At 41.3% G+C, this 25,978-nt stretch overlaps 1 protein-coding gene across 11 annotated transcripts in view; it reads right to left on the minus strand.

The window, feature by feature from the left end:
- sox6 (SRY-box transcription factor 6) overlaps positions 1-25,978 on the minus strand; it is a 150,832-nt gene that overhangs the window by 10,005 nt on the left and 114,849 nt on the right. For all 11 annotated transcript variants that reach the window (XM_039656894.2, XM_039656887.2, XM_089129617.1 and 8 more), the window contains 4 exons: positions 17,984-18,133; positions 15,907-16,084; positions 15,119-15,306; positions 4,370-4,475 (listed from right to left, as the gene is read on the minus strand). In XM_039656894.2, coding sequence (XP_039512828.2) covers positions 4,370-4,475; positions 15,119-15,306; positions 15,907-16,084; positions 17,984-18,133 — 622 coding nt within the window. The remainder of the gene's footprint in view (positions 1-4,369; positions 4,476-15,118; positions 15,307-15,906; positions 16,085-17,983; positions 18,134-25,978) is intronic.

A 25,978-nucleotide genomic window follows, 5' to 3' on the forward strand; every position in this document is an offset into this window, starting at 1 on the left:
TCTCCCGGTGAACAGGAGGGAGAGCAGAGGGGGACTGTATGAATTACAGAGAAAGAGAGAGAGAGCGCTTAAGAGGAAGTGTGCGAGTGAAAGGGGCCCCGCGGCCCGACACACCTGCCTGCAGCAGGCCCAGACTCGACGGTGCGCGGAACGGAGCCAAAAGACTGAGCCTCTCAGGCTCTCACTGCAGCTAGCCTTTTGTTCTGAGGGCACACACAGACTGTCACACAAGAATCCGCTTGGAGAAACAACCAACAATCACGCAAACCTGCCAGGCCCTCGGCGGACGATCCAATAAAGAAAGAGACGCCTTTCCGTGAAGGTATTTAGCACTGACAATGGGAGTCTCTCTTACAGCGCACAGTCAGATATGACACAATGCTCAGCTCTCCCATTCATGTCAGCACTCATATTGTGCTAATTAAACCATTACAACTTACATGTGATCAGTGGTGGAATGTAACGAAGTACAAATACTTCGTTACTTTACTTAAGTACATTTTTCACGTATCTTTACTTTACTTAAGTAGAATAAATAGTGCATACTTTTTACTTTTACTTCGTTACATTTTGCAGCAATTATTCTACTTTCTACTCCACTACATTTCTACAACTTCTGTTACATTTTCGTTACATTTTCTGATCAGTTTTTCCACTGCCAAAACGTAATCTGACCGTCCGTTCGTTGCACGTTGTCTCACCAGTGACGTTTGGTTGCCATAGATACATCAACTAAATGCGTCTCGCACGCAGTGTGTTTATCATGCAACTCACACGCGAAAATTTGTTTTTACGTGCATAGGAAATACACCGTGTGTAATATATGTTTGGTTTGGTTAGGATTATGGCAAGCCAAGAGGTTCAGAATTACACCATAAATGAATCGCGTTTACTGCCAATAGTTATTAACATATAGTAAGGATAAGCATGATATTTCCTAATTGCAAGCTTGTTTCAGAAATGGTGACATTTTTTTCCATCATTATTGAACATCATTATAGGAGTAGGCTATTAGGTTAAATGAGTTAGAATTAAATGTTTTATTAATCATTAGAAAATAGTACTTTTACTTTTAATACTTAAAGTACATTTAAAATAAAGTACTTTTTACTTTTTACTTAAGTATGGTTGTCATTGTGTTACTTCTACTTTTACTAAAGTAAATATTTATCTGGGTATTTGTACTTTTACTTAAGTACTGAGATTCAGTACTTCCTCCACCACTGCATGTGATATAAGGCCATTACTTTAACATGCCAATTGTTGTGTTGCACCCAGCTGGATATTTGGAATTCTGCTGTCTCTCTCTCTGTGTGTGAACAAGTTCATATGGACAAAAGCGCAACGTGTTAGTGCATGTTAGCATGTGCTATTGTTTCTCATGCATCTCGCCCTGGATGTTGTAAGGTCTTGAAGAGGGCCATGCTAAATTCCTGTTTGCAATGCACTATTGTAGAGACGTGTAAAGGAGGCTTGGGCTGAGGTGCAGACTACAGAGACAGTAAAACTGGATAAAGGACTGGCAGTGGGAATGCTGGGAAAACACAGACAGACACAAGAATGTCTGGTCTCTTTGTTCTATAGACAGCGACACACAAAAGCGCACTACCGTTAAATGTTCTCCATCTTTCTCTGAGCTGATATGTTAAGTGTGATAAAACTATATTTTTGATTGATCTATGGCACCCATTACTGCCTAAGAGTAATAATAATAGGATGTAATGAAAAGATATTACTTTGTGCAAATTGTAACTTTATATCTCAAAATTGCAAGTTTATTTGTCATTCTTGTGTGACTTTATCTAACAGTGTGACTTTTTCTGACAATGTGCTTTTTTATTATTAAAAATTATATATTTTTAACCTGTTTTATTTTTTACTTTGAGGCATAAATGGACTTCCAAATACCTTAAAGTTTATTCAACCACTACGCTGTTCTTTTGAGCTTTCTATTCAAAGACAAAATATTCCACAAAAATATTGACTGATTGAAATGACTGGAGTAACCTCGGCTTTGCCATCGCAGGAATAAATGAAATTTTTAAATATATTAATTTTTTTATTTTATAATATTTTAATATTTTTTGAGTATTTTTTATCAAATAAATGCAGAAACTTATTTCAAGAATACCGACCCAAAACTTTTCAACAGTAGTGTAGATCCTCACATATTCTGTTTTCTTTTTATAACATTATATGCCATTTATCATACTCGTTTACAAAAAGATCGCCTAACAGACAAAAATGTATGATTGAGCTTTTGGTTCCTTTGCTTTGACTGATGTGATTGCTAACCTAAGATAATAGGTTTTTATATGCATTTAATCATATGCAAAAATAATTCAGCATTAACATAGCTCAGGTATTAGTCAAGTCAAACTGTTATTTTTGCCGGCATTGTCTCAAAAGTGTGCTGATATTACCTCGACTTCCTGCCCCTGGAATCACTCAACACACCCTTTGTTCAGCTAAGACCCCCGTCTGACAGAGACAGTTTAAACACACGCACGACCCGACCCGCTCGGCAAACAAAACTCATACGCAGCCATATGTGAATGAACAAAGGGGCCATACTAAAGCCTTTTGTGGTATTAGTTAATGTTTTTCATCTGAGCTTAAAAAGACCTAATGACTTTGTGGTGAGCTGATGCATGTGGCTCGTGGCTTTTTGCGAAATGAAGGAAATTCTATCTATTTCCATACCCCGCCGTTATTTTCCAATGGCCTCTCTCTCGTTAGAGCTTTGGCAGCTGTTAATTTGGTTGCTGCATGCTTCACAAATATTAGTTCAAGCAACCTAAAGCTTTCTGCGAGTTGCAGCAGTGACAGAGAGCTGTTTTACACCCCAAGCCTTTTCCAATATAACGTGTCTTTTCAGCAGGCGGCAGGACCTCCGTACAGGGGAACACGCCGCCGTTATGGACCCACTCAGTAATTTTCCTCTGCTCTCGATGGCAGTTACTGTATGAGTCTGTTCGCCCCGTTAAAGTGTCAAGAAATTTAATTCTCAAATGGTAGTTTCCTACAGTACTGAGCTGATAAATCATTTAAAGTGCATTAAAAAATAGCTAGCTTTATTGACAAAGCCCCAAAGCTTCTGAACAGAGTGGCATAATAAAACAAAGACTAGTTGCAAATAAACAGAACAAAAAGGATGAATTGTAGCATTTTCAGGCGTAGGTATCACATACACGGTGCTTACATTCCTCAAATGTTCGGGGAGAGGAATGTAATTTGTTTGACTTGGTCTATCAAAAAAAAGGCTCTAAACACAAAAACACACAAGTAAACACTTCATGTTTCCCAAACGGGTAAACACATTCTACTTGTAAAAGAGACTATTTAAATGTAGGGCGTATCATCATAAAATGCCGTTCACATCCTTCATCTCGATGTGTTTGCGGGAAGATGAAGATGGGGATGGCGCCTGTCCACTGGAATGAGAAACCTCTGAGGCCTTCTAATCCTGTCTGTACTGGGAATTAACTGATGGGACGTTCTCTGTTCCTTCACCTCCACTTAGGACTTTGACTCTGCGTCTCTTGGGTGGCTGGGTGCCCTCAACCCTGCTTCAGAGCCCACAGGAGACGGGTTCCCACCGTGTCGGAGGACCCAGCTTTCTCACTGATCTGAGAGGGGTGGGATAGGCTTCTTGGTGGGAATCTGCTCTGGTCTGGTGGTCAGAGCAGATCCTGCCAGACCAGAAAAACTGCATCTCCAAACCTCTATTTACAGATTTGATTTTTTACCCAGCCAAAATAAATAATTTATGCTTTAGAAAGCTCATAAACAAGAGATATGAGAGGCCGATCAGCTTACAACAACAACAACCACCAAATCTATTGTGATTGTCCCCTTATAATATCTATAATTACACGGAACTTGAATTCTTTACTATTTCATTATCTTGGCATAGATTTCCATGAAAACGGTTATAAATATTGCAATATACAAATATACATGGGAAAAACACTAGTGCATATTTGCACACTGTTTATGAACAGGGTGGCAAAAGAAGCTGACATCTTGTCATCTAAGTTCTGTCATCAGCATGTACACCTCCACACCCAGCAAATCAAACACGAGCTCTGGCAACAGAGTCTTGTTCTGGAGGAGGGCCAGCATTGTCGCAATCCTTTGTCATGAAGAACTAGCTGTTAAGCCGTGCAAACTGCAATACCCCCGTCTTACCCCGTCTAAAAACTGGCCGAGCAATTGTGGAATTTGATCATGTGACTGAACTGTACCTGACCTCATTCCTCACGGTAGTTGACGAGCAAAAAGCATTAGATATATTGAAATGCTTGGCAACAAAGCAAAACGAGCATAATTTGTGAGAAGTCACATTATGTTTTGAAACACTACTTACCGTCGAAATCCTCTGGCCTGGTGAGGTCGATGACTCTGTGACCGATCTTTCCATCCTCGCCTAGTTTGCCCAGGTGATGGCCAAGGCTGTCATAATGAGACCTCTCCTGCAAAAATGAATGAAAATGTGTGTTCAGATACTCTTTCCTGTCTACAAGATTGGTTTCTCTTTATGTACCAAATTTATTCAGGTATTTATTCAGATCTTTCAGATTAATTCATAATAAAGGCTTTAACTTGATGTTGGTTTAATAAGAAATTGCGAAATAATGTATTCTTTCACAATGGTACAATGGCCTATAAAGTAAAATTATTTATGTAATAAATATATAAAATGAGTAAATTAATAACAACAACAATAAATATATATACTGTATATCCACTAAACGTATACTACACACAAACTAAAATCTGTATGAACTTAGGCTGAATTTGAATTGTGATTTAATGAAGCAGAATTAAAATGGAATGAAATTTAAAGGCACCAATTCAATCTGGAAAGGCACACAACCCTGCCTGACACACATGCTCTTTGCATGCATTTTTATGGGCCCATGTCAAGTCATCTTTATCATAGCTGTAGTTTCTTACTGTCTTCATCTGCAGGGACTTGTACGGATAAGAGTCTGGAACACTGCTAAAAAGGATTTAGAAACAACACACTGAAAGATCCTGAGCACACAATGCAGCCTGGGACCTCCAGTGAAACGTTCAGCTTATTTCTTCTTTTCCGCTCTAATCTTTGCAGTACATGCCCCTGTCTCTGCCGCCCTGAGCTCCCTGTCTATCATTTATTCAAGGCTCATGCTCCGAGGAACATGCCGTGTTTTCCCTTTTGTCATGTTGCTCTCTGTTCAGATTAAACTTGGCATCATGTCGCACTTGATGCACAATAAACCCCTGTCATTCTTCGCTGGTGCGACTATATTGAATGTCATGTCCGTGTGCATTTACAGAATAAAATAACAGCTTTTGGGGGGTCCTCCTGAATGGTTGCAGCACATTAGACTTAATGTATTATGCAGAGGGAGAGGGCCGACCGCTGCTCGGGCCCATTGTTACATGACCTAGTTCTGCCGTGAGTGCGGCAGGGCATTAGTGAAGGCCCGTCTCGCGCTCTCTAAAGACTCGAAGAGGAGATGGACACTTTGCCTCGGCATGATACAAGTAATCTCTCCCCCCTCCGAATGGAGCAGGAAGATGGTAAAAGCAAAGCGCGTTATGGTGAGTCGGCCCCAGAGCGTTTGTTCTTCTCCCAGGGTGGGCATTCAATCTCAGGCAAAAGGTGTGCTTGAATTGTCTTTTCTTTAGAGAATGCCTATCATACACAGTTTGAACAGACACTCGGGCGGCCTCCCAACACAATGCTAACAGCTCCCCTGCCACAGACATAGACACAGATACCAACGTACACATTAATCTTTCAGCCGCGCTGCTTTGGCCGTTTTGCTCGTTCGTTTGTTTTCTGTTCTTTTCGCCACTGGGGAGCCCGTAGACAGTGGAAGCTCTTCACAAGGCAAAAGATTATCACTCCGGCTCAACTTGTCAATAGCTCATGACAATAGTGGATTACTTGGGAGTATTCCGTTCTTATTGCTGTTGTCACTTTAAATAGACTTTATCATCACTGAGGGGCAAATTCACTAAACAGTTCAGGCACGTTTGTACTGTATGTGGTGTTTCAGCATGAAAGCCTGTCACGTTCACTAACTAGCCCACCTGCAATCCAGTTTAACCAGGTTCAAAATGCACTGAACTAGCCTTGTCATTTTTTTAAGCACAAACATGTCTTGTTATTTGTTATTTCCATATACTGTAAATACATCCACTGCTTTTCAGAAGCTGCTGTTTAAAAAAAGGGACAGTAAATACATTTATAATGTTACAAAATATTTCTATTTTGAATAAATGCTCTATTTTAACTTTATATTCACAATCCTGGAAAGAATGTATCACAGTTTCCATATATATATTTTAGCAGCAAATCAGCATATTAGAATGATTATTGAATGTAATACTAAAGACTGGAAACATGATGCAGAAAATTCAGCTTCGCAATCACAGGAATACATTTTAAACATTTTAAATTATATTAAAAGAACTACTTGAAATTGTAATGATATTTCACAATTTTACAGTTTTTACAGTATTGTGAGCATAAGAGACTTAAACACAGCACTTGTACCTTCTTCAAGTAACGCTGCACTATTGCAGTCCTTGGAAAAAAATAAATAAAATAATAACAAAATAATAAATGCTATAAGCTGCCACAAATTCATAAAATAAATAAATAAATCTTTTGTCTACTTGATAACATACATTTTTACCCAAAAACAAATATCTACTACTGTTTTTTTCCCCTCTAAAAACTATTACTATAACTCAAAAACACGGCACAGAGTGAAAGAGAGAAAAGCTGTAGAGAGAGAGTACCGCAATTTCCCACCACCACGCTTGATGGAACAATCATTATTTATGGCCATCTGAGTGATTCTGATGTACAATTAACCACTACCTGCTTATGGCCTGTCATTAAGAGCTGCCTGTCTTGACTCTGTCTTGCTTATTTAAGTGTTTTCTAATTATGACATATGTAGCGGTCCCCGCTGGGCTCAGACGGCTTTGTAAAGATAAGTTTAGGCTTGGTGTGCCACGCTCTGTGCGAAGCCTCCTACACTGCTGTATTCATCACCAGACCGCATTATTGCACTTAATGAAAGAGGCGCAGCACCCAATGACAAATTGACTGATGTGCGATTAGTCGCACGAGTGATGGCCGATGCGCCGTGGACTGTCCACTGGGGAAGGGCCCAACAACTTGTGTGTGTGTTGGGTTATAAATTACTTGCCTGTGTCATCCCCTCCTCCCTGCTCAGCTGGCTCTCTCTGATCAATCAACCCCTTTTATAAAGTCATGATCATTAAACATCAGTTTGGGGAACAAGGAGCATCCATCATTGAGTTTCATTAAATACTGTTTAGGCGGGAAACTTTCTCATTTTCCATAGAATTAAAGAATTAGCCGGGTGAGAGCTTTTGTACGTGAAAACGAGATTAGACACTTCAGAGTCGCAGGTCTAACTTAATGGAGTGAGGTAGAGAGAGTTCATTCATGCCTAGGAGGTGCTGAAATTCATGGGAAAGAGCGACCGTTTACAGTGCATATTAGGAAAAATATGACACTTTCAAATATTGTACAATGAATTTCTATTCAATTTAATATACTGTTTTATACACTTATTGGTTGTAACTTCTGTAATTTATGTCGTAGCATTAGGTACAAATTATCGAGAGAAATAATTTATATGCATAACACCAGGCTTTTTGTTTGAAGACTCGAAAAAAGAAAACGGTCTAAAGCCCCTTTACTACTGTCTGCATCAAGTGCTGTGATAAATCAATGGCATTTTTATTATTTTATGGTGTCATTAAATTTTTACTGATCACTTTGCCACAGAAGAGCAGTAAAGGGTGTGTACCATCCTGAAAAAGGCCCGTCCAGTTAGGCAAATGCTTACCAGCAGATCTCTACGACCATTGTGCTATAAAGGATATTTATAATGTGCATTACGGCAGTGAGATGGCAATATCCCAGAGTCTCCGCAAGTACAGAGAGAAGGAGAAAGGGAAAGGGCGGTTAGGCAAACGAAGAAGGGAAAAAAAAAAAAAAAAACGGAAACAATGCAAAAAAGAAAAGATGTCATGGTACACGTTGTGCCCCTCCCATGCTAACCACGACCTCTCTGGCGCACGACTTGCCCTTCCCTCAAATGAGTTCAGCATGCAGCCCTTCATTCCCACATCTAAAATTATAACCACACAGTCCTAAGCTGAAGTGGAAAAAGACACCCACAATAATCTCCCCTCCACTATCCTTTTTTTCCCCCTCCATCCTCAAATTCAGTTACAGAATGCATTTTGTTTCGAAGGAGGAGGGTTGCATGTTGAAGTAATAACACAGAAGGGCCGATGGCAAGGCTGGTGGAACTTCTGAACATCTGGAAGGTAGCCAGAGCGAGGAGCCCATGTCAGCACAGCGGAGAGGGCTTTAATCAGGCCGGCCGCAGAACATGTGCCTGAGGACTGCAGCGCTGCCCACAGATTTCATGTATTTCGGGCAGGAGCGCATTGTGCTGGTGTCTACCCTGTACTTACGCATCACACTGCCATAGAGTGACGCTTTTCCTGTGGTAAAAATAGCCCGGCTTCAACCATATGGCCTTGAATTGTTGCAGCCGGGTCCAGATAACAGCAATTGTAAGACAACAAACGACTGGCCTTACAGCACAAGTATGTGTACTTAGTAATCTGCATTTAGGCCGTGTGTCCAGCAAAGCGTTTTTAGCCAGCTGAAAACGCTAGACGCTCTGCTGAAGACGTCGTGCTTTGGGTGCTGCGCAGCGTTTTTTTCCGTTGATACGTTTCGTTGCTATGATACAGAATATTCGCAGCACAGTTTGAATGTTGTGACAGTTGGTCAGTGTGGTTTAGTCCCGCCCCTCCTCCACTGTGATTGGACGGCTGGGTAAAAAGTGACATTGATGAGCGCTGCGTTTTATCCCAAGTGGAACATTTTTCAACTCTCGGCGACCAGTAAAAAACGCCGGGCGCTCGGCTCTTCAGCGTTTATGGCGTTACGCTCATGGCGTTTAAAAAAATGCGGCGCTCCCATTGAAAACAATTGAAAACATAGGCCAGGCGCGTGGAAAAACTCTTTGGTGGACACACGGCCTTACTGTCACCCAGGTGCACTTAGCTAGTATATATATATATATATATATATATATCAAACACCCACATTGGTCAAGTGAATAACTGCTTGTGCCATGTCCTTGACTGGTCTCTGAAAGCTGAGAATACAGCATGTTCGGTCAGTTCCACACCTGGTTAATAGATCTAAGTGATAGAAGAAATAAAGGGAGGCTTTGAAGGCCCATTACAATGAGTTCTTACTGTGTGTATCAGCAATATAGGTTGCTTCAGCCATCTGTATTGAGAGCAAGGCCCTATACAACCCAATGCAGTGCCCTTCATCTGCTTTCAATTCCTGCTGTAACCAATCAAAATGTTATTTATAATTGTGCAGCTTTCCAGTAGTTGGTAGTTTAGTCTAAAGAACATCCAGTTGCGCGCCGAGCTCAGAGTTCCTTTCATGCGGTCGCTCGGTTTTTATACCCGAGCAGTAGACTTCGAGAGCGGCTGCTGGCAAAGCGTGCTTGGGTCTGCGACCTCCCTCCACTGGTGGGTGTCCAATGAATCCTAGATTTAGTTTTTACCTTCCAGAACCCCTTAATCGAAAAACATTGACATGAGAGGACTGTGACATTTCTGTATTTTTTTTTTATGCCCCGCACGGTTGCAGATTAAACTATAGCTATGTTAAACCGACAACTTGCTCTCTTATAAAACTGAGAAATTTACCCACAACATCTGACCTTTCGACATCATGGGGGAAATGAAGCATTTTATACGTGTCCATCTCTCGGCTGTAAAAGAAACTCTGCAGAGCTGTTTTTCTATCCAGCTGCGTTGAGATCATCGTCTCTGGATTTTGTTATGGGTTTTCAGGCTTTAAATGACCCTGAACTGTTCACTGGGTCCTCAAGGATCTGTTAAGAGGGACCTTGCTTTCTCTGCTCTTATCACACAATCTATTTATAATAATGGACACTCTGAATCACAAGATCTGGGAGACAGAGGGTTCTTTATGCACCTGTTCGAAGGGATTTTGTCCCAATATGGTGCCACATAAATGACCCATTGTGGGCTATTCTTTACGCCGGCTTTGTTGCGGGATATCTGGCGTAAGCAGAGCTGCGCAGGTTTGGAGAATAGGGCCTCGTTTATGTGTGTGTGTGTGTGTGTATGTGTGTGTACGTATATATATATATATAATATATATATATATATATATATATATATATATATATATACATATGTGCATTGATTGTGTAGTGAGTTTTATCCGTTTTATGTATTTTGTGTGGACCCCAGGAAGAGTAGCGGATGCATCTTTTTGCATCAGCTAATGGGGATCCTAATATTTTTGAATGACCACCCTGTTTTGGACATTTGTGTGATTTTTACGCAACCACAGTGCAAAATCAGCTGAGCTTCAGTCATGTCTTACCTAAGCAAGATAAAAGCGGAAGAATAAGTACATGGCATTGTTTCAGATCTAGCTCAAGAAGTGCGCCTACCCTCACATGTTTTCGAAAATGATGCTATTTATATACCCAAACAAATGGAACAAAGACTTAATGTAAGCAATACTCAACAATGGCATTTGCTTGCTAAGGGGCGTGCTTGAGTTCAGAATATAATCAAATTTTGGACGGCCAAAGTCATGTACGGCAGGATTTGCTTTGCAGCCAAAAATAACCTATGCTGGCAATTTCCAAGAAAGCAGCAGAAAAAGGGGTAGAAAATTGCTTCCAGGGCTGCAGACCAGACAAGATTATACCCCAAGTCTTTGTAAAGGGAAGCGTGAATAGGCCCCTAACACACACACGGGGAGGGGACGAGAGCAAACATTGGCTTCGGGTCTAAAGGTAGGGGGTGAGGATTTCGAGGAGAGTGAGCAAAGCTCCATTTAAATGTTTGTGGCCCTGTGCTCTGGGATTTGAGAAAAGTGAATATTCCACTCATCAATAATGTAGGTGAGAGGAGGGGGCAGGGAGGCCAGCGGATGCTCAATAGGTTAATACACTGGCCTTTCACCCTTTGATTCCAGTTTGGGAAGTGTCAGCACAAGAATATATTTTATCTCCTTGCCAGACCCCATCGGACTGCAACATCTGTCAAAAAGTAGGTTATTAGCAAGGGCGAAATATCTGAAATCAAAATCTGGGCTCTTTCCAGATGGAACCTCATCATTAGACGGTTTGTGAAATTCAATTTGAAAATGTAAAATAAAACAAAGTAGTTTAAAACTAGTACATAAAACAGATGTAGAAATGTACAACACAGTGTCCTTTTCAGGGAGAAAAAATAAGTACTTGAACAGGGAATAAATAATAAAATAGTATAACTGCCCTCTGTAGACAATAATACTTTTAATAAATATTTGAAAAAAAAAAAAAAAGGCAAATTGTTGGAGGTCCCATAAAAGCCTTCTTTCACTTATGGGACATCAAAGGGAAAGAAATACAAATAGAAAACAAGCAAGCAAACACTAAAACATGAATATTTTACACATGCACCTAAAAGACAGGAGACTCAAAGGAGACGCTCTTCCATCTCAGAGAGAGTGAAATGGCTCTTTGTGTGAGAAAAAGGAATGCAGGTCATTCCATTGTGTTCTACGGACACACTTTGTATTAAAAGATGAATTGATCCATCTGTAAGCAGCACTTAGCCTCACTCTTCAGCTCAGTCGTTACACCGGGATAAATCAATATTTAATATCCCCAACCAACAGCCCCAGTAGATGATTTTAACCTCTCCTTAATCCCATTTATGTTACCTTTCCAGAATCTTCCACGTAAGCTTTCACTATGATAAACTTCCAAACAGCAGACTGTAAGGCAGTTATTAAAGGGCGTTCAGTATTTATGTCAGGTGAGGCGATGTGCTGAAATATTAATATTCTGAAACTGACCAAAGTGAAAGCTTTTATCTGGAACACTTAGAGGCCTTTTTTTTCCGTCTGTTAGGCGCGAGCAGCAGGCACAGGCCAACTGTCTGACTGCTGGCAGCGCTGGGTGATATACAGCGGGCGGTTCATTACCGTTTTGTACATGGCTGTAGTAGCTCTTCCCATGACATGTAAAGTGTCCCCTCAGAAACATATGGCTAGAGGGCATTACGTAGCCTTAACTTTGCAACCGGCTTTTAGGTATCAGTGAAGCGTTCTAAGATGATAGGAAACAATTAGTCCTGCCAATTTATTGACTAATGATAAAAAATAAAATAATAATAATAATAAATAATAATGATCTATGCATTAACTGTGCAAATTGAGCAATGAGCCAAGATGAAAACAAAAAGAGCCGAGAGGAAACCTAGACATTTTTCAAAGATAAAATACTTAAATGTAATACTTAAATATATGCAGCGTCTTTAAAGAAAAAAAATAAAATAAATGAAAAAAAAAGATCCAAAGATGTCAGTCTGCACCTGTACACAGAACAAAATTTTAAATAAATTAAATATAACGTAATTGAAACATTGCAGACAAATGTAAAAGCATGTCCTACAGCATGTGAATAGCTCCCGAGTCTCAACTAAAAGATTTAAATCAATAAAGAACAATCAAAGCAAATATTTTTTTGAATGACCAAAATTATCTTTATTTTAGTGCTTTCTCAGCAAATATAATTCTGATTAATCTGATTTAATTAATCAGAAATTGTTTGATTTTCGATCAGCCCTAGTACCAATGTTGAAAAATGAGGGATATTCTTCATATTATGCTTTGAGTAATGAATGTCTTCATTAGAATTAGCTCAGTTCTATTCGTTTGAACTTCAGAGACATCTGGAACATATGAGGAGGAAAATACAGCTTCTGTTTGGCCTCTGGTTGTTTGTGACATCAATACGTCTGTTTGGCTTAGCAACAGGCTGAGGTGGATCGGCCTTTATGATATCATCAGATGCAGACAGTCTTCTGAGCGAGGCTACAGTACAAAAGAGGCCTGCCATTTTCTTCCATCACATTTTAAGGTCATAAACTTGCATTCTCAGATATGGGAGCAACTGAAAACTCAAATGGAAAGTAAGAAATAAAGAACGAGAAAGTCGAGGGAGTCTTTGTGATGTGCTCTGTAACCTATAGCAACAATGATAACCCAAGCATACCGGTCATATTTTCCCACTGATATAGAGCACCTAATTATTATTTGTCGTTACCTCCTTTGCCCCTTTCTTTGCGCCGCTGGCTGCCTAGAATTACCTTGCCCTTACATCAAAGTCCTTTAGGGAAAACACATTTAGCCACAAGCTTAATGTCTTTTTGCTCTGGGGGAGGTGGAGAGAGAGGCCACCTCCAAACTGATTTCCTCCCCACTTGGAAAAACACATAAAGCTCACCTGAGCCGAGATGTCCACATAACCATCTTAAAAGGCACGGCCTTACAATCGTGTGAAGACAAAACCCAAGCCAGACAAAAGAATTGGAGAAAAAAAGAGTTAAGCTTGGCCTGCTAAGAACAATGCAGCCGTAGGTGTGTGCTGCCTGTTGACAAACGGGCCTTTTCAGCCATTGCTGGAGCAACATTCATGTCATGTAGCAGCATATTCTCGTGTCTGGCTGACCATGAGCTAACCCCAGAGCAATTGTGGGAGGTAAAGAGGGAAGGAGAGGATGAGTTGAGGCTGGTGAGGGTAGAATAAGGAAAAAGGTGGGGAGGGAGACAGCCACAGGTGATGGCTGCATGTTCACATACCGCATCCACCTCTAAAGAACACGAACAAAGAGTGTGAAATCTCAAAAGAATGGCGCGTAATGCACTGGCTTAGGTGATATCTCCGTTTATAATGGCTTAGAGTTGGGCATTGTGTTTGAGAAAGCAGGATTATGACTTCCACAATACCGCATGGAGCAGTAAAGAGGTATTGTAAATTGCTGAGAGAAGCAGCAATGATATAAAAATGCCAAAACGCAGCCTTTCTCGAGGATGCACTCTCTGAATTTCCTTCAATGCCACCCACATCGGGGCAAGTCTTCTAAGTTGATTGAAAAAATAGTCCCTCTACTTTTTTACATATACATTGACCTACTTTAAGATGCTGGTTTAAAGTAATCAGGTGATGAAAAATTAATGAGCATCCACTCCCGGTTCCTGCCTGCGTCTCACAGCCAACTGGCAATATGGCATCAATCAGATGGTAGTGGTGTCTGTTTTTCTGGTCCTTGATTGACTCATTGATTGAAGATATTTTTAAAAGGAATCCCTGAGAGAATGCCTACTCCCGGTACAAAGTGGGCCTGTCCCACACCAGGGGCTGAAGAGGGCTGCCTCTATGCTTTAATTGGGCAGAGACATCACAGTTTGAACCCGCACAGGCCAGGCACCAGAGGACCACGATGGTCCTCCTTGCTCACAAATGCAAACACATCCACTATCTACCCTGCCAATGTCAATCAAAGGCACTCCTCTGGACGTGCTTCAAAGAGCTTGATTGGTTTTAAAGATCATGTCTGAAAAAACACTGTGGGCTCAAGTCCTTGAGTTTTGGCTGTTGTTGTACCCTCAGGCGAAAAAAGCAAGGAACAAGAGTCAGTTGTGTTGGGTATATACTTCTGCAATGGAATCTGGTATTGATTACAAATTGCATGAATAAAAGGAGGTTTTGAAGTAATCTCTTACATTACTGATTTTGTATGATTTTGACAAGAAAAAAAATTCTTAAACTATACTTTATTAACACAAATAGGCGCACATACAATGCTTTGAAAGAAGTTGAATTGTCTAACTTGCAAATTATTATTATTATTTTGTTACAGTGGATATAAAATACATGGATATGTACTTTTTTGGTGATATTTTGTGCCTCCCTGAAAGATTTATTTTTCTTTTAAATATTTTTTCTTATTTTCATACATAAATATCTATGAGACTCTATGTTGTTGGTAATAGAGTAGGTTATGAAACTATTAAATATACTCTTTTTTTGTAAAATTTTTTGTACAAATAATAAAATAATTTGTTATACTCCAATCTAACCGTTAATATTCACAATCTGATTCCAGAATCCAAAATCCCTGCAGCAACCCAACACAGCTTTCAGGTGTCAAAGACGCTCACCTTATCAGCCCTGCAGTTGTTCAGGCCCATGCTGGCGAGGGCAGACAGCTTGGCCTCCATTCCCTGCTGATGATGCTGAAGCTGCTCTCTCTGAATCTGCTCCCTCATCTTCCTCGCTTCCTGGATGGCCTTCATCACTGCATCCTGATCTCCAAACAGCGCTGTTGAGTTCAGGCTGGACAGAATGTCTGCGGGGACAAATAACTTGGGTTCACATACAAATGCACATATTATTTCTTAGGGCAGTGTTGTGAAACACAATATACTGTAGGAGGTCTTGTGTGAACAGTCTGCATGTGTGCACTGTAAGTGTGGCGGACTCCGTGTGTGGGGGGAGCAGGAAACTAAGGGAGCAATCTCAGTGTGTGTCGCCTTTCTGTAATTAGTGGATCAAAGTGAGGTGAGGCGGGATGGCAGTTAAATCTCGGAAATAGTAGAAAAACAAACACCAAGCCTGTGTTCAAAGCCCAACTCCACGAGGAGGGGGGAAATGAGCAACACAGTGTCGTTTTAATGAAAGACTGTTTTTAGTAAATGTTAGTAGCAGCTTCCTAAAAAAAAAATCTTAATATGAGAGATGAACTAGCAGCTTTGAAAACAAATATACAGCAACGGCATCCGTTACTATTTACTGCGTCAAAATGGCAGGGTCTAAAACAGATTATGATTTGGGAGTTTGTCAAGTTCACTCTCTGATTCCACACTACAAAGAATCAAAATGTACAATTAGTCTCTCAGCTGTGAGGATGTTAATAATTATAAAATATTTCACTACATAGAAGATTTACCTAGAGAAGAGCCACGACCCATTCCTCCGATGGGACTGGGGATGCCTCCGCTCTTGGACAGGCTGTTCGGGCTGCTCTTGCTGCCTGGAAAGAGGATCTGTGTCGGGGATGTGGGGGATTTGACGGAATCAGCTGTCTTGGGCCGGGCAGAGAGGTTGAGAGGCTGTGTTCCCTCCTCCTACATAAAAGACACAAAGCTTTTGTTAAAACAGGGACGTCCTAATAGAGAAATGCTTTCCACCTTACATAAAAGACAATGCACCAGAGGCTATTACTGTAGACTAATTAGTACGGCTCCTCCAAGACATGGGTTCTGTATTCATAGCCAGGCTCTGTGCCATGCTGTACCTTCTTGCTGCAGTGAGGGCCAGGCTTTGTTCAGGCTAATTAAAACCCTCTCTGTCTGAGCACACATCTTTATGTTCTCACCTGCTCTCAGGCCAGAGAAAAACAGTTAACAGCTAATACATCCTGTTTCAAACAAATGCAATCAGGCTAGAGAGCTTGTTACTGTTGTGGCTGAATGTATTACAATTAAGTGTGTGTGTGTGTGTTCTGTTTTCTTTGTGGTGACCAAATGTGATCCCTATGAGGAGAACAAATCTAATTTGTGTCATGGTTTCCACAAAAATATTAAGCAGCACAACAGTTTCTATGCTGATAATATTATCAATAATAATAATATGTTTATTTGGCACCAAATCAACTTATTAGCATGATTGAATAACAGTGACACTGAAGAGTGGGGTAATGATGCTCAGATTTGCCATCAAAGGATTGCATTTTAAAACATAACAAAATAAAAACTTGATTTTAATTGTAATAATATTTCATAAAATTTGCTGTTCTAATATTTTTTTTTTTATCAAATGAATGCAGCATTGAGAAGCATTTAAGGTTCTTCTAAAAACGTAAAAATAAATCTTACTGACCCCCGAACCTTTGAATGGTAGTGTATATGCTGGTTGACGAGTAAAACAATGCATAATGTGTCAAAATCGCATCATCAATCCAGAACAACTTTAAAAGCACATCTAATCATATTAATGCATCTTGTGAAGGCTAGAAAAAAATTTAACTGGCAGTGTTATACTGTCCAAACAGATGGGCCACATACAGAGACTGCCCCCAGCTCTTTACAAATCTGACTGCCAATAACAGTTTGTCGTTCAATTACGCTTCAACTAGACAAACAAACAGATTGCTAGCTAATTAAGCACAGCGTATCTACATACGGAGTTAACGGGGCAAAAATCGCGTAACATCTTTGATCAATATTAAGATAACGCATCTCAAACAACACGTGTTGGCTAAATGAACAGAAGCAGAACGTCTAAAAATGCCAGTCCGACTCTGAATTCTGGCTCAGTGTAATTGCCAATGATCTTACCGTATGCTCTGAGATGTTGATATATGGCGGCGCTCTCCAAGGGCAGCGCTCCAAAAGCCCCGGAGGAGCAGCTTAGCTGAGCAACTGACGAGGATTACGGGCGCTACACACACACTACTGTTCAGCTCAATGATTTACCCCCATTCTATTGTGATATTAAACTAAACTTTTCCAAATGTGCAAGTGTTTTAGGTTTCAGCCGCAGCACAAAAAAGCAAAATGATGATATATATCAGTGAAGACTGATGGAAAAGCACTATATGCTATGAGGACTAGACTGTCGATCTTATAAAAGAAACAAAAGACAGTCCTCGCATCGTTGTAGCCTCATCAATATATTTAGATTATGTGCCTCTGATGTCATTGCCTCAGTTCTGTCCAAGTTAAATGTAACACGCAGGAAAACGTGGGCCAGTCTCTGTCACGAAAAACCATGTGTTCCAAAAATTGCTCTCCAGGAGCGAGGAAAGCCATAGCAACCCTGTCCACAGAGTTCTGCTTGAGAGAGCGGGTGCCTTGTAAAAGCAGCCCAGATTGATGGGCTCAGAGCAAGAGGAGAACCAGTGGCAAGCTCTCACTCACTTGTTCGCTGCTGTACCTACCACAGCTGATTTAGTGAACAAGGAAGCGGAGAGGACTAGGTCAAGCACCACTCCACTCGCACATCAGAACGGGCTGGGACCGTACCTTGACTTGAGCCAGGGGGGTTGAGGACCTCTTCTCGTTCTTCAAGGCAGACGGGGAGATTTGCCCGGCAGAATTGGGGGGCTGGGGCAGCGGAGGCATCTTGGCTCCTGGAGAGACCTGCATGCTGGCCAGCTGGGCGGCGTAGAGTTGCTGTAAGGAGGGAGACAACCCACAAGCGTTAACATCCAATGCCAGACACCATTCAAAGCCTTTATTCTCTCTTTTCTTCTCTCCCTTGCATTTCTTTTCCCCTTTCCATCCCAGCATAGAAGCTCCATCAAAGGTCTAACTGTATATCAAAGCCTGAATCCAGGGAGAGACAGCAGCCCCAAAAAACCACACAGCAATGGCTCGCATACAAGAGACTTGGAGCCACTCGTCTTTCCACTCATCACACCAAATTTGCAGACTGAAGCTTAGCTGCTTCTAAGATCTGATTTCCTTCCCCTCGCTCCCTCTAGTAAGCCTCTTTGACTTTAATTGGCGCCTTTTCGAGTTGCTACTGAGACACCTGAACTTACCCCTATGATGGCGCAGAGGACGTTCCCCTGAAGTTACACAATTTCAAGTTAGTCGAGTTTCCAATATGTGCTATATGAAAAAACATTCATTAAAACAGGAAGCCTGACAAAGTGAATTCTGCTTATTTTCACTGGCTCATGGTTAACCCGCTCGCTAACATCAGCAACCTTCCAGCGGTACTCGTTCAACATGAAGTGCAGCTTGTCAATCACTTATCAGCACTGAGTGGAGAAAGTGTGTGAGAGGTTTGGATTTCAGCTTTGAGATTGACTGTCTGTCATAACCTATTGAGAAGGATTTTTACATCAAAACACATCGTTAATACCCACAGACCAGGCAGAAAAAAATAATAACAGCACCATTAAAAAAACAAATTAATGTTAGATCAAAAGGATCAATTAAAGACAAAATCCTGGGTTAGAATGTCAAATCGTACAACATTATCGATTTTGGTTTTAGCAGGGTGTATAATTTACAGACGCTTAAAACAATCATACTTCTGTTGCTTTCCCTCAGGCAAATATTGATTAGCAAGCAGGTAAATGCTTATATTGTCTTTTGACTCTTACATTAAGTACGATGAATCACACTTGGGTCAAAAACAATAAACAGGGCATGGGACATGATATCAGATGAAAACAGCTGTAAAAATATTGAATATGAAAGGATAATTTCCACATTGGTGGACAATAAAGTTATACTGTAATACTTGCTACTGACTTAACACTATCACGTATTCACCAGAAACGTATCATGTACACACAAGATACGTTTCTCGTGAGCATGTGAAAGTCTGTATATTTTTAGTTTTGCAAAGGTGCTCCATGTAACGATCAAGGATTTTTTTTAACAAGTGTTCGAACCCTATTTTGAATTACAGTATGCATTGCATTGCATTGTGTTTTAGGGTTGAATGTAATATCAGTAAACCTAAAAAGGTACAAGTAATTTTCTGCCCCTAATCTTTCTTTACAGAGTACATTTTTTTAAATAATTTAATTAATTTAATCATATTTGACAAAAACAAACACAAAAAAAATACTTTTAAGTCTAAAATATCACCATTTAATCAATAGTTCTCATTTTAGATGAAACTAAGTGATACTATATTTTCCTCACTTTATGATTTCACAAGCCCAAATCTACAATGCCAACATTTAAGCCATTTTTTTCAGTCTCCCCTAAAAATAGTGGCCCAGTTATATTATCCATTTGTTTTTACAGCCACAGTCTTTGTATTTTCAACCCCCCCAAAAAAGCACACTTTTTTTTTTCATGCGCATGTACCCGAGTTCTCTCTGCTCTCATTTCCTTTCCCTTTCCTTACTAGGCTACATAAGGACTCCATTTGTCTGAAATGGAAAAAGTGGCACCAGCATTAGTGGCCTGCCCCACCTCAGCCACTCATACAGAAAAACCTGAGGCCAGACAAAGTGCTTTGTGTCTACATGTATCAGGAGATATAAACACTAAAATACTCTCCGGTCCCAAAGTTAAACGCCTGCACATTAGTGCCGCACAAAAGGGTCATTCTTCTGCGGTAGACCTGGGGCAAGCGCCGGCACACGGACAGCGGAAATGGCAGGCTGATTAGGTTCACACAGTGATAGCGCAGCTCGCCAGCCCAGTAAACAAAAAGCCTTTGTCCCGCAAAGTTAAAAACACAATCGCTATTTTTTTGTGTATTTCTATAGGTAATAAGTGACCGAGATTGTGAGTGTGCGTATTTGACTGAGTTTGTGAGCTTGTGAACAAGCCCTCGGCCCAGTCTGCTGGACAGATGTTGGTTAACAGCGAGCCACTGCTGATGTGGATGGGCAGAGGGACTCTGACCTTTCCGTGGGAAGAACTTTATTGTTCCGGAAAAAGAGCGTAATTGGCTTTTGCTTCAAATTAGAGCCAGTCAGACTGCCTTTTGTGAGGCCTGATTAACAGGCCAAAGCCACAGGGTTAGGAGTAAAGCGGTCTGGATGCTCTCAGCCAAAAAGACGATGCAATATAACAGTAAATACTAACAGAAAGGTGTGACGTGTAGCTCACTTCTTATCGTCAAGGGCAGGAAGGGGAAAGACGCTCAACCCTCTCATATGTGTCCATCACACCAAGCTTTGCACACGGCGCTTGTGTATTAAGGCCATGTGTTTTGATGCTGAAAGGTGTGAAAATAGACAAAAGGAGAGACACAGAGAGAAAGAGAGACTGCTGATGTGGTGTGAGGACACATGTGGTAAACTGTCTGAAGGGCATGTAATGCAGGGCTCCATTGGGCCTCCTCCAGCCATACTGCAGGGTCTCTACAGCAGACAGGGCCAGCGCTAATGAGGGTTATGCTGAAAGTCAATGGCCGAACAGGGAACAGGGCAGCCGGGACAAGCTGGCTTCATGCCCCCTGCCCCACAAAACTAAAATCCTGAGCATGGCTGATCCCATCAATCTATCAATCCCTTCATCAGTCTGAGTTAACACTGTCTATTAATGCTAAACATATAGCTACAAAAATAAAGATTACACTATTTCTGTCTCACAAATGAGGAGTGAAAGATCACATATTGATATATAGGCTGATCTTCGAAATTTCTACTGGAACATTTAAAGTAATGTTTTTGTGAAGCATTTAATGTTCTGTTGTACAATACAATGTAAATGAATATAATGTAATATTTGTTTTATATAATCTATCGTAAAACATTTATTTGACACTTCTCAAACTTCCCTCAATTTGGTTATTGGCTTTGATTCTTTAAAAGAGGAACAAAAGATGAGCACTGCATCAGCTGCTACCTCAACACACACATACACACACAAAACACACGTGTGTGCGCTAACATCAACAGACATACAAAGTGGTGTATAAGCAGCAATCTGACACAGTGGAGAGCTATTACAGTGTGTACTGAAGCTGCTGGCTCTGAGGAAATGGGAGCCATTGGGGATAGAACACTAGTGGGGCCGGAGAGAGGCCTAAAGAGAGCTAAAGAAAAAGAGAGGCAGAGATGTTGAGCTGCTCTCAGCATGTGGTTTCAGAAAGGCCTGCAGAGAAAAGGCCTGATCCACCCCAGTGACTCAGGTAATACCTTTGTCCACTTGAGCATTAAATGACTCGCTGCTATACAGCTTAGTTAGAGAGAGAGGGGCTCGGGAAATGGGGCTTTTCAATTCGCTCGCCCGCAGTCTTCATACTTCAAGCGACACACACAAGCAGACCGACTAATATCTCCTGCCTCCCTCTCTCGCACATATGAGCCAAGCCCATATCACAGTCCGTGGACTCCAAATGAGTGGAGTCCGGCCCAAGGTCAGGCAGTTAGCCTCTGATAATTAAAAACAACCCCTCTGGAGAGAAAAGAGGTTAAATGAGAGAATTTCTGCCTGCAACAACAGTTTTTGCAGATAATCCAGATTACCCGACACTTTCAGACCACACCGCTGCTGGACGCATCAGCACTCAGGGATACTTTGCTTTCAAGTGTCTCGGAGATCTAATTCAGTGCTCCACTTCTGTGTGGAGGTATGTAAACGCTCAAGATAAACTGTTTATAAATGGAAAAGGCACGGTTAAGAAAGTTTACGCTTTTTTTGTCAAATGGCATTCAAAGACAGAGCTGTGGTGCAGTGAGCTGTGCGCACATATACTGCAAATTTTCGGGTCGTATTGCAATCCCATTCTCCCTCTGTCACCCAAATGTTCTTGTCTAAACTCCATTACACTATAAATAAAGTAAAAAAAAAAAATGCTCAAAGCTCATTGTAAACACACACTTGGTCTTATCCCAAATAATTAATGATAAAAAAATGATGCGCACTACCGTTTAAAAGTTTGAAGTTGATAATGTTTTTGAAAGAAGTGATCCAAGAACTGCTAAAACATTGATTTAATATTCTTTTTTTAACAACTGTTATCTATTTTAATACATTTAAAATTGTATTTATTCCAGTGATAGCACAGTTGAATTTTCAGCATCCATTACTCCAGTCTTCAATGTCTGAATAGAATAGCAATATTTTGCTATTATATATTTATATATTAAATCCTTGATGGACAATTTGATGCATGATTGCGAAAAAAAAATTATATTCATTTCTTAAAAAAAAAAATAAATAAATAAACTTTCTGACCCCCAAACTTTTGAACAGTAATGTACTTTACCTTTATTGTGTTCACAGTGTGCATATTTTCTGAATTTCTGTGCTTGCGCTATACCAGAATGAGACCGCAGACCGAAATGGCTCATGAAACACTAGATTTCAGCACATATGATGGGCAAATAGGCCATCATGCAAGGAAAAAAACAACAACTTGAGTCTCTTGTTTGCTCTTAAAGAGAGGGGCTGACTGCACTCTGGCAGATGCTGTGAAATACAGTGGCAGATTTAGCCAATTTTAGTGCTTCTAGCTATAATGGTGCATGACTGTCTCTCCAACTTATCCACATAGGCCCCAGTCTGAGCTCACTGAAACGTATCCACGAGGCCAAAAAACCCCACTGATACATTATCATACGTCAAAACATACGCACACTATACACACTAAATTACATACACTAAGGCTCTTGTGTTTGTGTGTTCTCCTCGGCTCTCTCTATGGCCACAGCTGAGCAGAAGCATGGAGAGAGGACTGTTACTCCCGCATGGTCGACTCTGCCATTTCAGTAGCATTGGGGTGCCCGCGCCCGTTTGCCACAAGGCTTGTCCAGGCTCATTGCCCAAGGCAGGCGGGCTGACCCAGGCTGGCCCAGATGTCAGAAAGGGAAGCAGGGGTGCGCTAGTGTGCTGCGCCAATGCTTTCCAGTATGGCCAGACATCTGTCCCATCTGCTGGCGCCCAGCCTGCTCCCTCCCCCCATCTCAACCCATCCGCTTCGTTTTTTTTTTTTCCATCTTTACCCTTACATAGCTTCACTAACTTGAAATGTATGATGTGTCCTATAAATAAGGCCAATGCTAATAACCCTGCGCTGGTATCAACCCAGGTGGTCATCTTAAGCTACATGTTTTGCATCTCTGAATATCTGTTTACTTGCCTCTCTGTTTTACAATTCTGTCCATCCAGATGTCCACCTATCCCTCCCATTAGAGCCTCTGCTCTGTGCTCATACTGCCTCTCGTCTTCTGGCTATCTCTCCGGAGTCTGTCTCGCACAGCACGCGCCACTCCTTTCCCCTCTCCTTCTTTCTCTCCTCTCCTCCTCAATCACACCAGCAGCTGTTCGCTCTCATTTCTGCAGCTCATAGTCAAAGTGCTCCACTTGTTAGCCGTGGCAGAAAGCCCTGTTCCCTCCACACATCCGGAATGCAGAGACATGAGCATCCAAACAAAAGATAACACAGTATTTCCTCTCTTCCCTCATTTTCTCAACCCCAGCAGAAGTTTCAGAGAAGTTTCCCCGACTCTCAAGTACAGTCTTCAAACGATTTCAGCAGTAATAAAGCACCTTTAGCTTAAGAAGTGTTGCAAAGATTTAACCCTCGGCCTCGTGTTCTGATTGGGGTCTCAAAGACTTTCAGAGACCCCAGAATATATATCATATTTTTTAAATATGCTCCTTAAATTCAACAGTAAATTAATTTCATGAAGAAAGAAACGGATTAGGAAATAATGAAAGGAGGGAGAAAATAAAAGAGAGAGGCCAGCCTGTCCTATTTGTGTTTGCTCCCTCTATTATATGCCACGGGGAAACCCAGATGTTCTGCTTTTATCCCATGATGTTTTTATTTTAGGACTGCTTAAACCCAAAAGACTGCTTCCAATGATAAAAAACAGGCCTCTCACAAGTTGACTTGACATCTGTATAGAACTTGTGGCAAAAAAACAATACATCAAGGAGAGAATGGCTTTAAGGAAATTGTTTTCCTCTAAGCAATTGATGTAAGGTGATCTTGAATGCTACCAAATTAAATGGCAATTCAAACAGACAAAAAATAAAATCGAATTCTTTTGTAGAATTAGGATAATTCCTTTTAGACTGTCGGGTCATACGGCTACAATCCGAAAACAATTTCCTCCTGGAGGTGAGAGGTGTCACTTCTAATAGGGAGGCAACGCCGGGGGATGGAGCCATTGTTTGGAGGCCGTGCCCAGCTCATCCTGAACCCTGAGAGGGTCTTAATGAAGAGAGGCATGCGGTCTTGGGAATAGTTTGAGCGGCTTTTCTCTGGTGACTTGCAGACAAGGGCCAATCTGTCAGGAATGCATTGAACGAAATTACTCGCCGCGTTGGGACACGGGGTGACAAGCGGGCGCATGTACGCGTGTGCCGCCAGTCGAGGGAAATGTATTGACAAGCAAATTACGCTCTCAGATCGCCTGGCCGCTTTCATTTCCACTCCCCGGGACCTGAGGCCTTTTGTTAGCCCGAGGACGGGCCAGGGTGACGGGGAAGAGACGAGACAGAAAGAGAGATTCCACAGGCAGCCCACTTACTGTTATGACACGGTAAAATTGCGAGTGGTAGCATCGACAACATTAAGACTGGCAGAGCGGCCGTCCCTCTTCCTGCATGACCGAGCACAGCATTGTGGGAATTAATTCCTTTCCAATCAGAGCATTTTTTAAGGTTCATATATTTCCCCAGTCTAAACCGAGCAAATTAGGGAAAATGATACCTTGCCAGAATTGCTGACAAGTGAAGATATTCTAATTAGACAGATGCACCCAGCCAGTGGCACAGGGTGGGTGGGTCCACTGGCACAGGAAGTGGGGATCTCATAGGTGAGGTCACTCCCACCGAGCGGATCAGTGATGCATAAGCGGCAAGAGCTCAGTGATACTGCCATTACAGATAATCACCCAGACACAGCAGACAAATCCATACATACCTCTCATTAACACTGACCTAGCGCTGGCCCTCATTTATCTGACATATTTTAAAAGATTTGCTTCCTTTGATTTAAGACAGGAATTCAAAGCTTGTTATTTCTGCTCAAAGAAGGAAGAGAGACAAAAGCAGCCACAACCTCATGCTAGCACGTGCTAACTGCCGAACAAATCAATCCAAATCGCCCTTCCCCACTAAATTACAACCTCTTCTGCATCTGTCGGTCGTCATTTTCTTTCAAAATAATGTTTTGCCTGTCCTTTTTGTCCTCATAGTGAACTTGCACGCAACTTCTCAGTCTTAGCCAGATGGGTGCAACGCGAGCACTAATGGCATTATTGTTGCACTCGGAACGAGATTCATCTCCCCGATCTCTGTCCTGATCGTTTTTAATCATCTTTCGCATGATGATAGCTGCTCAGTTGCGGCGGAAAGGGTATGTTTGACTAGCAGGGCTTTCTTAGACTGAAGGGTACCGAAAGTAAATACCAATCTGCTTGGCTAAATCTGTGGCTGAAAGACAAACTTCAATTAATGGGAATGCAACTCATTTGTGTTTACTGTATTTTCTAAAGGTCAGTCAAGTCGTGGACTCCGAGACTCGCTCTCAGCCCATTCCCAGGGTTAAATGTATTATCACAATGAATGGCTAAGGGGTCT

This window comes from Pimephales promelas, chromosome 1, assembly GCF_988280905.1.
Source record: "Pimephales promelas chromosome 1, fPimPro1.hap1.1, whole genome shotgun sequence".
NCBI lineage: Eukaryota > Metazoa > Chordata > Actinopteri > Cypriniformes > Leuciscidae > Pimephales > Pimephales promelas.